The sequence below is a fragment of the Suncus etruscus genome, chromosome 3 (genome assembly GCF_024139225.1).
Source record: "Suncus etruscus isolate mSunEtr1 chromosome 3, mSunEtr1.pri.cur, whole genome shotgun sequence".
Classification (NCBI taxonomy): Eukaryota; Metazoa; Chordata; class Mammalia; order Eulipotyphla; family Soricidae; genus Suncus; species Suncus etruscus.
The window spans coordinates 38,068,177-38,080,859 of NC_064850.1; the positions used below are offsets into that span (position 1 = coordinate 38,068,177).

The following is a 12,683-nucleotide window of genomic DNA, read 5'->3' on the forward strand; positions in this document are numbered from 1 at the left end:
CACCATATAAGAAACATTGACTTGTCTTTATGTTTTTTTTTGATGAGGGTTTGGGCAACACCCGGTGATGCTGAGGGGTTGCACCTGGTTATGCGCTCAGAAAACAGGGGACCATAATAAACGCTGGGGATCAAAAACCCAGGTTCATCCCGGGCACCAAGGCAAATGTTCTACCACTGTGTTATTGCTCTAGCCCCTATGCTCATTTTTTAAAGACCAAAATCCAAAGAAATTTTGTTTAAAAGGATAGAAAGGAAGGAAAATGTGAGGAAGACTTTCATAATATTTGAGAAGTCTTTTAAAAATACTCAAATAGTCTCTCTTTCTTCCTTCCTCCCTCCTTCCTTCTTCCTTCCACCATCCTTTTTTCCTTCTTTATTTCTTTCCTTCTTTCCTTTTCACCTTCCTTCCATCCTTTTGTCCTCCCTCCCCCTGTATCTCCTTCCCTCTCTTCCATCCTCCCTCCCTTCCTCCCACTATATGGGATGGCAGGGATTGAACCTTGGTCATCTTCATATAAGGCAAGTGCCCTATCCATTACACTCACTCTCTGATTCCAAGGCTCTAGATTTATGTTGGATTTAGGGTTATAGTATTGGTCAATATATGCTTGCTACAGTGTACAGTATAGATAAAGTGACAAATCAGATAACTCCACAGGTTTAAAACTGAGTAACTAGAAAGATTAGACTCCCACTCATTGTCAAAGGAAGTTGGTGCTGGAGCCAGTTTGCAGTACCAACATTAGGAGGGGAGTTGTGAGTGGATTGAGATATCTATTAGATTTCAACTGAAAATGTCCAGGATATACTTACATGTATGACTTTGCTGTTCACACAGACATTTGAGACACAAATTTTGGAACCTCAGCATTTAGTATTTACATCAATGAGCTTTTTTGAGATTAATTAGGATCTGAGTGTAAATGAAAAAGATTCAAGGACTGAAACCTGGGTACTCAGCATTAGGAAGGGGATTGTTACTGTGAATTAGAAGCTATAAAGGAAGAATCAAGACAGCAGACAGCTAAAATGCTTGAAAAACAATAATACACAGGGCTGAGAATAGGCTGAGAACCTAACATCCACTTGTCCTGCTTTGTCAGATACTTTTCCTATTAGGCTATGGAAAGGTCACATTTGGAGAGCTATTCTCATGTTCAAATGGAAATCACTGTATTCTAAAATGTTCTCATTCCCAGGAAAGCTGGAATGGCCAAGAGCCCTAAATGGGAGTCAGGAGAATAAATTAGCTGTCTAAGGAGTTGTGTGTAGGCAGTAGAGATAGTAATTGTATCTATCTTTTTTCTGTGTATCATTGACATATCTATATAATGAACATTGATCAATCTATTATTATTAATCATCTGCCTTTCAGCTATCATTGTGGATTGAGTGATCTACCTACACACCTACCTTACCACTGACACACCGATTTGTCTACTAGTTCCCTAAGCCAGGTACATCTGACTCTTTTGAGAAGGCAAGAATCCAGTCAATGTCCCAGTGTGATGCCTGGGTGGCCTTCCTAGAGTAGGAGTGGTGGTTCAGGTACAGGCAGAGTTGCAAGTGGTTGGGAAGTTGGCTGTCAGTCTGCCTCTGGAGAAGGAAGCAACAGCATTGGTTGAAAGTGCCTGTAGGGGGCAGTGTTGGCAGTTAAGGAGAGGTGAAGAGGTTCCAGGGAATGGATGAAATCTTTACTGGCAGGGACTGGGAGTCTATGAAGGCTTTCAGTGAAGAGTGACTGGCACTCAGAACCCAGTGCTTCCTGAGCTTTAGCTATGGTGAATTCTTTCTTTCTTTTTTTTTTTTTTTTTTTTTTTTTTTTGGTTTTTTTGGGCCACACCCGGTAACGCTCAGGGGTTACTCCTGGCTATGCGCTCAGAAGTTGCTCCTGGCTCGGGGGACCATATGGGACACCGGGGGATCGAACCGCGGTCCGTCCAAGGCTAGCGCAGGCAAGGCAGGCACCTTACCTTTAGCGCCACCGCCCGGCCCCTCTTTTTTTTTTTTTTTAAGTGGCCAAAGGTTTATTGAAAAAATAAGAGAATACAGACTGGAGAGATAATACAGTAGGTGTAATGTTTGGCTAATACAATCACTTTAGATCGCAGCATCCTCTGGTCCCCAAAGCCTGCCAGGAGAGATTCTTATTTATGTATGTATGTAATTGTACATTATATATAATTTATTTATTCAAGCACCATGGTTATAGAAATGTTCATAGTTGTTTCTCAGTCATAGAATGTACACCACCATTCACCAGTGCAACCTTCCCACACCAGTGTCCCCCATTTCCCTCCCACCCACCCATGCCTGGTCAGGCATTTTTTTTTCTCTTTAACCCTGTGGTTTTCAGTATTGTTAATTGAGGGATGTCATGCATACCGCTTTACACTCTTTCTTGTCCAGAGTAATCTGTGCAGATAGAGAAGATCTACTAAGATAGCCATAGAAAATTCTAAGTGAATTGTAGTGGCACCTTTTTTCTCCAGCAGACCTGGAGGCGAAGTAGGGAGACAGAATAGACAACTTTACAAACATTTGTGACAAAGTGGAGAAAGTTAAAGTAACTGAAGGCCCAGTAGTCAAAAGTCTCCCAGTGAGTTCCCTTCCCTCACAGGGGTGGAAGTATGAATGTGTCTGAAGAGAGGCTGTGGAATGGAACCTCACTGCAGTATCTCAATAGGCAGAAAGCAAGCTGAGTTGGGTTCCAATGAATGAGCTGGAAGAAGGAAGAAGAAGTGCAGAAGATGTGGGGCTTGGAATTGCAATGGCAGACCCCATGGGATGACTGACAGGTACTGCAGTTTCCTCCCAGCCCCCTGATGTCCCACCCCCATCCTCCTTCCTCTCTGCCTACAATGGATCTATGGTTTCTTAACTCATGTGACCCACCTCACCAGAAGTACAGGCACCCTGGGGCCAAGAGATAGTAAAGCAATTGGGGCAAAAGCCTAACTTGTGCCCAACCTAGATTTGACTCCTGGCACCACATGGTCTCCCCAAGCAGCACAGGTCAGCCCTGGAGACGCCCCCCACCCCAAACTGCTGGTGCTGGGGGCATATATTGTCAGCACCCTTTGCATTGTCCTAACCAGGTTGATGCAAAATCACTGGTGGGGCTCCTAAGCCCCATTCTATTCATAGCAAGAGGGGACTCACCACCCAGATACCAACCTTCTCTCCTTCAACCCCCAGTCATCATGCTCACCCCTATCATGTATGTTCTGAAGTTGGGGACTATTCTCTCTATTTCTCTCTGTCTCTCTCTGTCTGTCTGCCTCTGTCTCTGTCTCTGTCTCTCTGTCTCTTTCTGTCTCTCTCTATCTCTCTTTTCCTCAGGACCTATCCCTTTGCTCCTTCATTGCTTGGGTGGGAGTAGGGGGAGGAAAGGATAACTCAGGTGATTGACAAGACCAAACGTTGAAGGGACCCTAATTTTTGATTTAAAGATTCTCCCAGGGAGAGTTTCCACAAGGAGATGCTTCTGGTGGCAATCTCGAGGTGGGGGTTTAGAGCCAGGCCCTTCTTTACAGGGGCTTGATAGGTGGGCACATGCTTCCCCTGGCATATATTCAGGACTGCTTCAGGTCTTCCCCTAGTCTTCAGTTCTGCTTCCCACATGTCCTTCCTGCAAAGTTCTTGACCCTCAGGTTTCTGGTCAACCCCAGGTCTAGGGTTCTCAGCAGACAGTGATGAGAACACTGGTCATCTCCCACCCATTTCCTGCACACAGTTTTTAGGTCACAATGAACGCATACTCCCTGGCAACTCAAAGATTGCCCACTCAGCCACACCCCAACCATTGATAACCATTTAGTGTTTTATTGAACCAATTCTCTTACAAACCCAGCTTACAAACAAAGGATGAGAGGTCATAGGAAGTGTAGGGAAAAGTCCAGAAGGAAATGAGGCTTTCAGCTGGTAGCCAATGATGGTGAGACTGGCAGCCATGCTTGTGAGTGTGTGGCTATCTGGGTACTGATGACTCAATTGTTAATCCAACGAATGCTCCTCTTGGAACTATCCTTCCAGCACTCCAAGCAGTGGCCCTTATTCTTGTCATCTAAGTATTTTTCATAGGATTCATAACTCTCCCCATGATGATGACTTCATTGTGTTGGGTCAGAATGACTATCACGAAGGGTCTGTTGAAATAGAATGTCCGGACGCGGGGCATGTATTCTGTTTGATACTTCTTCTTATTTTTGACTCCTTTCTCATCCACAATCAGTTCTGCACTGTGATTGATCTGTAGGGAGCCAAGCTGTGAGGTTCTAGCCACCTCCTGAGGCCCACAGAGCTCTGAAGGCAGCTGGGGAGGCCAGCATGGGGTAGGTGGTTTCAGTCCAGACCAGAGGCTGCATGGGGCCCTGGAACACTCCAGGTCCTCATCAACAAGGGATAAGGGGTGCTCATTCTCCCCAATGGACTCTCCCACTGGGAAGGGAATGTTTCCTTTGTGCCCCCCTCTCCAGTGTTAATGGATATTAATGGGCCACGTCAGTGGTCTTGCTCTATTTCTCTCCTGGATTCTCAGAGATTCCTATTCACTTCACTTCTTCCTTTTCCCCCTCCCAGTACCTCTAAGCTAGACACACAGGTTCAGGGGTTTCCATCTCAGAAGTGCCTCTAAGATCCAATCCTCCTTTCTATTCCATGGCCTTGCTTTCAAATGGTTGCAGTTGCTTTCTTCTACCTTAGTCTATGCTGCCATAGCCTGATCTCAACAAAACCGAGATTCAGCCCCACATAAGCCCCCCATTTACAGTCCCAGCTCCCAAAACTGATTCCCAGCACCGTAGGATAAGAGACAAGACCCTTCTGCATGTATGTGTGTATATGGAGAGTTGTCCAGCCTATAGTGGAGGTAACCAACAGACTCCCTTCCTCTTCTTCATCTGCCCTACCTAGGACTATTGGTCAATTTTCCTTAGCCCTTCAGCTCACATCCTACCTGATTTGGAATCACCAGTGAGAATTATCAATTACTGTTTTACCCCTTTGGAAACAAGCTTTGGCTATGTTTGATTTTGGACACCCATCCATCAGTACTCATGGCTTATTCCTAGCTCTGTGCTTGGGTCAATCAACATGGCAGAGCTCTGCGGTCCACATGGAGTAACAAGGTTTGAAGTCAGGCCAGTTGCAAGCAAGGCAAGAGTCTTAACATGTGAACTCTCTCTCTCTGGCTACACCACTGTTTCCATCTTTGATTTTTGCCTCAGATCGGGTGGAGGGGGCCCTTTATGGTCAGGGTTCCATGTACCCTTAGGTTGGTCAGGGGGAATGGCATTGCTGGGAGACCCTAGTCAGTGGTGAAAGGTGGTGAATAATAGAAAATGGCTGGGAGCCAGGCCCAGTCACTCACCTCCTCAATGCTGTAGCTCTGGTCTTTCACGAAAATGCCCTTGATGCCTGCTTCGCTGGGGCTAAAGATGTCCGAGAAGCCCAGCTTGGGCAGTACTTTCTCCAGGATATTGTTTCCAGAGACAGTGAATTTGGGGATGTGCAGCTTCCACAGGCTACTCCAGGAAAGAAGAGGAAAATGTAGAAAGAGTGACCTCTGATTTCTAACATGCCTGACCCCAGGGGTCACCTCTGCACTTGACTGAGCTGAGCAGAGCCTTCAGCAGGCAGCTGTCTCTGTGCCCATCCTCCTCCTAGTGTAGGAACTACACACAATGTATTTTCTGATATGCAACCTCAGAGAGGCTGAGGGCTCTCCTAGGGCTCCCCAAGACACCCCATATATCTCCCCAAGGCATGTGGTTCCAAGAGAGTCAAGATCCCACTCACGGTCTTTGCCTGGCCACACAGGCTGAATGTGGTCACCATGGGCCCTCAGAAACAGAACCTTGAGTATTGCTTTCTTGAGGGCCATATTTTCTACACTGTGGATAGGCCCCTAATTGGAGCTGAGGATCAATGTCTCCTGTTTCCCCTTTGGCCCTCTTCTTCCTATGTCTGCACCTCAAAGGCCCCGGGTGGGGGGGTTTTTATGAGCAGCCAGCCCTGGGCTCTAGTTCTGTGCTCCTAACAAAAGGACTGATTGTTCCAAAAAAAAAAGACATTCAAGAGTGTGAAAATTATGTCCAGCTGAACACTGAGCTCCTTTCTTCTTGCAATTTGACAGGCTGCAAATGGTGACAAGAACCTGGAAAGGGACACAGCTAGAACCAGGCCAGAGTTCACACCTGAGTACAGTAGGTGTGTGGTCTGGAACAGCAGTGACACAATCTCCTCAGGAGCCATTGATCCATAGCTAGGGATGCTTTTGGTTGTCACAAATGGCAGGAAGAAGGTTTTTCTGACTGGAACCCAGTGATACCACAAAATATCCCATATGGACAGGATACCCCCCCAGGACACCCATGCCCCCAGAGCTCATTGAAATTGTGAAACTGAGAAGAGTGCCATTTGTGCAGAGAAGATCTCTGGGCAACAAAGTGCTTCTTGATGACCCGTAATGCTGGGGAACACTGGGAATCCTGGGACTGTGCCAGAATGTCCCAAAAAATGGGCCTTGAATTCTCTGAGATATCAGAAAAAATTTTCTGAGTCAGCAGGTCTATATGGGACAGACCTCTGTAGGAATAGAACTGATGGTCCCTGGAGCTGTGGCTGGCAGTGTATGGTCTTTATAAAAAAGTTGAAAATCACACTTGAGGGGCCAGAGTGATTGCACAGTGTTTGGGGCATGTGCCTTTCATGTGGCCAACCCGGTTTAATCCCTGGTCCCCCTTCTGACTTTCCAAGCTTGCTAGGAATAATTCCTCAGCACAGAGCTAGGAGTCAGCCCAGAGTGCACCAGAAAACAAAATAAAACTGCAGCAGAGCACGTTCCTACTAGCAGAGACCTCAAATAGTTCATGATAGCTAGATCAGTGTTCAAAGGTCAGATAGAGGGGCTGGAGATAGGTATAGCAAGGAGAGCATTGACCTTGATTATGGTCAACATGGGTTTGATTCCAGCATCCGATATGGTTCCTCTTGTCCTACCCGGAAGGATTTCTGAGTGCAAAGACAGGAGTAAGCCCTGAGCATTGCCAGGTATTGTGCTAAAACAAAACAAAAATGCCAGGGCAGAAAGAAGGGACCTAGCCTGTGATCCCCACTCCTCCTGCACAGGAGGATGTCATTCCGGATGCGTTGGTATCTGAGCTGGAAAGATGGGTGGGTGGCCCACTCAGTGAATCAAATATTTGTTTACAGGTATGATGCACACATGTGGACTGTGATCAAAGACCCAAAGCTAAGGTAGAAATTTCTTTGTTTCTCAGTTCTTGGAGAGTTTGACTTTCTAAATCAAATTATCAACATCCTCCTCCCTCACCAAGAAAGGTATAAGGCCACCCCAGCGGTAGACCAGGATGATTTCGTGGTAATGGAAGAGCTACAAGGCTGTTCTTGCAGGGTTGTGGAGTTGGGACCTGACTAAACCTGTATGGTATCATCTAGTCCCAGTTTTCTTGTCAGGGGCCCAGAGACCAGGGTTCAGGAGTACTGGGTGGGGGAGTTATGAGATGTGAGATGGTCTTATTGCCTGCAGGAAAGGAGAGAGCTAGACTATTACCTTGGTGGAAAAGGCTGAGTCCAATCTTTAATATATGTAGACAATGGAATATTTTCTGTTGCCCTGTTGCCCCGATCTTCGGGCATGATGAAGTAACTAGTGCTGTTGCAGGTGTAAGGCAGCTGAAGGACGTAACTCTTCAGTGGGGCACAGTACTGGAGACGGAACATGCCCAAATGCTGCATAGCAGGCACAGCCACCCGGAAGTTACTCATCACCCGGAAGGGCATTGTGAGATTCTTCTCAAAGAAATTTGTCCATTGCCCTGAAGAGTGAGATGGAAGGTAGGAGAAGTCATTGCCAGCATGCCTTTCAAAGGAACTTTTAAGAGACTGATTTATCTCTTTGAGAGAAACAACCCTTTGAGAGACAGATCGATCATTTATTCTGGAGCTATTTTAGGGGATACAGCCCCATACTAGCAGCTGTGCCTCACTTGGATGTTGTAATCCTGTCCTTGTCTATAGGGATCTACAGACCAAGGGAAATCAGTAACTTGATCTATTGAAGAAATATTAGATAGTGATAAATGCTAAAGAGAGAGACAGAGAGACAGTTAATAGAGAGAAGAAGAAAGAAAGAAAGAAAGAAAGAAAGAAAGAAAGAAAGAAAGAAAGAAAGAAAGAAAGAAAGAAAGAAAGAAAGAAAGAAAGAAAGAAAGAAAGAAAGAAAGAAAGAAAGAAAGAAAAAAAGAAAGAAAGAGAAAGAAAGAAAGAGAGAGAAAGAGAGAGAAAGAAAGAAAGAAAGAAAGAAGAAAAAAAAAAAAGAAAGAAAAAAGAAAGAAAGAAAGAAATAAAGAAAGAAAGAAAGAAAGAAAGAATGAAAGAAAGAAAGAAAGAAAGAAAAAAGAAAGAAAGAAAGGAAGGAAGGAAGGAAGGAAGAAAGGAAGAAAGTAAGGAAGGAAGGAAGAAAGGAAGAAAGGAAGAAAGGAAGGAGGAAGGAAGGAAGAAAGGAAGAAAGGAAGAAAGAAAGAAAAAGAAGAAAGAAAGAAAGAAAGAAAGAAAGAAAAAGAAAAAAGAAAGAAAAAGAAAAAAGAAAGGAAGGAAGGAAGGAAGGAAGGAAGGAAGGAAGGAAGGAAGAAAGGAAGAAAGGAAGAAAGGAAGAAAGAAAGAAAGAAAAGAAAGAAAGAAGAAAGGAAGAAAGGAAGAAAAGAAGAAAAGAAAGAAAGGAAGAAAGGAAGAAAGAAAGAAAGGAAGAAAGGAAGAAAGAAAGAAAGAAAGAAAGAAAGAAAGGAAGGAAGGAAGAAAGAAAGGAAGGAAGGAAGGAAGAAAGAAAGAAAGGAAGAAAGGAAGAAAGGAAGAAAGAAAGAAAGGAAGCAAGGAAGAAAGAAAGAAATAAAGAAAAAGAAAAAAGAAAGAAAGGAAGGAAGGAAGGAAGAAGGAAGGAAGGAAGGAAGGAAGGAAAGAAGGAAGGAAGGAAGGAAGGTAGGAAGGAAGGAAGGAAGGAAGGAAGGAAGGAAGGAAGGAAGGAAGGAAGGAAGGAAGGAAGGAAGGAAGGAAGGAGGAAGGAAGGAAGGTCTGGGAAAGAAAGTTGTTGGCATTACATATGGAGGCTTCCTAAGCATGGGAAAAAAAGAGAATAGAGGGTAGAGAGTTGAGTATGTGCGAAGGCCTTTGTGATAGGGAGAGACCCAGTGAGTTAAAGAAACACTGAGAAGGCAGTCTAAATGGAAGGAAATGCACAGGAGGTGAAGCCAGAGAAAACAGTTGCTGGGGCCATAAGCATCCATGGATGAAACTGGAATTTAGAAGCCTTACAGTGCCAGATACTTCTTCTTTTCAAAGAGCTTCTCTACAAAAGAGCCTAAGCACGAGGCCAGGTAAGAGGTTACTTCAGAAATTGTCAGCAATACTTTTATTATGACAGAACTCACAGCAACACGGTAAAAAGAAACACATGCTTGCCCATCCATTGGCCCTTCTGTATTTTCAAGATTCCCAACAATCCATGCTTGGACCCCTTCTTACTTGAGTTCCAAATCTGTCTTCCTATGGATCATCCCACACAGTACTTATTGGTCACCTTCTCATCCACATATCCTAGAAGTACTTGAAATGCAGCCCATTCTGACCCAAACCATCTCTTCCCATTATTACCTACTATGCGTGTGGGGTGGGTCAAGATGTTACATAAAAGAAAGGATGTCTAGTTACATTTGAATTTAGGATTTTGAAGAAACAGCAAATGATATTTTAAATAACTATTCTCCATTATTTTCTGTTTCTTTCTAAATCTGACAAGTTTAGTTGGGGAGACAATTATAAGAGACACTCAGTGGTGACTATTTTACAACTGAGGTGAGAAATGAAATATGGCACAGTCAGCATTATACAGAGAGGAGGTAGGAAGCCAAGGAGTGGCCTGTGTTAAGGTTCATAGGTTCAGGGAATATGTAGGTCAGGAAACAAACATTGTTTTCTAACTAGTCTCCTGGATGAACAAGGAATAGAGAGGGTGATAAGAGATATAACTCCAGAATTCAGCAGGAAAAAGATTCATTAAAGGCCTGGTCAAATTCATCCTAAGCAGTGGTCCTCAAACTATGGCCGGTGGGCCACATATTGTATTTGTATCTGTTTTGTTTCTTCATTGCAACATAAGATATATGCAGTGTGCATAAGAATTCGTTCATAAGTTTTGTTTTTACTATAGTCATACCCTCAAATGGTCTGAGGGACAGTGAACTGGCCCCGTTTAAAAAGTTTGAGGACCCCTGATCCAGAGCATTATACTAAATTCTACAATTTGGTTGGGGATCCTTAAAATTTTACTCAGTTGTGGGGCCGGAGAGATAACACAGTGGTAAGGCGTTTGCCTTACATGCGAAGGTCATTGGTTCAAATCCCAGCATCCCATATGGTCCCCCGAGCCTGCTGGGGGTAATTTCTGAGAGTAGAGTGAGGAATAACCCCTGAGCATTGCCGGGTGTGATCCAAAAAACAAACAAACAAAAAAATTTACTCATTTGTTTGTTTTGGCTACATACAGTGGTCTCAGAGCATACCCCTGGCTCTGTGCTCAGGGACCACTCCTGTTAGTGTTTAATATATGCTGCCACAGATCAAACCTGGGTTGACCTTGTACAAGGAAAGTACCCTACCTGTTGTACTATCTCTCCAGTATGTTAAAGGTTTAAATTCTGGTGTTGTGTGGCCAAATTTAGCTTCTAGAAATGTCACATCATATTGCATGTGGAACATGAGTGAGGGTGAGATGGAAAGAGGAAGACTAGTTAAGACCATTTGGGTTGAAGCAATAGCTTAGTTTAGTAATTTGGAGGTGGGTAGTGGGTAGGATTTTGCAGTATATAAGGCCATCTTAGGTTTTAGCTCTAGCATCCTGACCTAGCTAGGAGTGATTTCATAGTGTAGAGTCACAGTAACCCCTGAACACTGCTTGTTGTGTCCCCACCCCCAAAATAAACTTAGTTAATAGTGGTGTAAGCTTTCTTTGTTTAAAAAAAAGTTAAATAATAAGACCAAAAATGTTGAGGATAAACTTATGAAACAAGCATTTTGTAGATTTTATGCAAGGGGGAAATAGACTCTCCCCCTAAAGCAGATCAGAAGTTATGCTGAGCCTATGAAAGGATTGTTTAAGGGAAAAATTTTATGAAAGAAGGTTAAATGGACTAAACCAAGGGGATCCCAAAGGCTCCCATTCAATGGGGAGTTTCAGGGGTGTGTGTTTCAGGGAGGGGCTGATCAAGATTAGTTGAGGGTTTAGGTTAGCTTGGTAGAACTAGATTCAAGGAGGGTGACCCTGAATTGTTCCCTTGGATGTACAGGATGTAAAGTATTTTGGTGCCATTGGAAGGATCCTACATGTTCTTTCTGTTGCATGCCTCTTAAGTAATGTGGTTTTCACTAATGAACTTCCTTGAGCTGTGACTGTGGGAACAAGAGAGCTGTGTCTAGAGGGGAGATGAAAGAAAAGGTACTAGAAAATAAAGGATGGAAGTGAGGAGTGAAAGGACAAGTGATGGTGAAGGAGTTCTAGTATAACAGTATAACCTAGCCTAAGGGGAGAGGCTTGTTTGGATTTGGCTATCTAGGAAAAATGATAAATTGATTATCTTTGAAACAAAGTGGGATGGAACCCCTTTAAATAATCTTGACAGTGGTACTTACCTTTAAAGGAAATGTCACTATATATAACAAAAGTATTTCTTTTCACAAACGATACTATTTCGTCTTGAGTTTTCCTCTTCTTCAAGGCACTGGTCTGGAGTTCGGATATCTGGGGTAGGATGGGGGGTCTGACTATAACTTCGGTATGATAACTATTCCAGGCCATGTTAACAAACTTGTCTTGCAACTGCTCATCAGGCTGATTTCCAACCACCATGCTGTATACTTCTGACTGGCATCCTTCAGAGGATGGTAGTTGGCTTTGAAGGTACTTACCAAGGTTGTAATGGTCCCTATAACTTGGGGCTTCAGAGATCACCCAGGATGACAAACCCAAACCATTCAGGACCTTTTTTCGAGTTTGTGGGCATGCCTGGAGACCCAGCATAGTGAGGGCAAGGGAGAAGGTTGGTGGGGAGAACATGAAATTCTTGTCTCGGTTGATGTTCATTAACTCTCTATATAGGCCAAAGGATAATTGGAGATTTTGGAAGATGGTTTTGTGCTTCGTGGCGAAAATATCAAGTGATGAAGATGGTAGAATGCTCGGAGTTGGTGAAAGCCTTATTTTGGGGGGATAAAACTGTTTCGGCTGATTTCTCTCATCATTGCGAATTTTTAAAACCCCTGGATCTGATGACATCTGAGGCTCTATAATCTTTGGAGTTGAAAGGTTTTCCTGGACAGGCATCCATTGACCATAAACTTCAAGTCCCATACTGGTCATCAGCAGCCCAAAGAAGAAAGGACGAAGTTCCATCCTAGGTGAACACAGAGTGTTGTCAATATCTGGCAGAGCAAGGTACTATCACCCAGAGCACTTCTGGTGGCTCTTGTCTATTGAGGCCCCAGGGTCATCTGGAGAGGGGTCTTTAAGGACACAGCTCAGGAACATGGAGTTCATTCATCCTGATGCTGTTGCATGCTCAACTGTTTCACCAGTAATGATTCCCATGTAGCTAGAGATGAAAATCC

At 44.0% G+C, this 12,683-nt stretch overlaps 1 protein-coding gene across 1 annotated transcript; it reads right to left on the reverse strand.

Moving 5' to 3' along the window:
• Nucleotides 1-4,068: 4,068 nt before the first annotated feature.
• On the reverse strand, nucleotides 4,069-12,468 carry LOC126004279 (alpha-1-antitrypsin-like). Its single transcript, XM_049770739.1, has 4 exons — nucleotides 11,709-12,468; nucleotides 7,579-7,843; nucleotides 5,374-5,527; nucleotides 4,069-4,317 (listed from the first exon to the last, which is right to left on the reverse strand). Exons 1-4 carry the CDS (start codon nucleotides 12,466-12,468, stop codon nucleotides 4,069-4,071), a joined length of 1,428 nt encoding a protein of 475 aa, XP_049626696.1.
• Between the last annotated feature and the right edge of the window lie 215 nt (nucleotides 12,469-12,683).

Coding starts and splice junctions, on each gene's coding strand:
- LOC126004279 (XM_049770739.1), bottom strand. CDS start 12,468: ATGGAACTTCGTCCTTTCTTCTTTGGGCTGCTGATGACCAGTATGGGA. Junction 7,844..11,708: donor TAGTGACATTTCCTTTAAAG/GTAAGTACCACT, acceptor CTCACTCTTCAG/GGCAATGGACAAATTTCTTT. Junction 4,318..5,373: donor AGAGCTACAGCATTGAGGAG/GTGAGTGACTGG, acceptor TGGCCTCCCCAG/CTGCCTTCAGAGCTCTGTGG.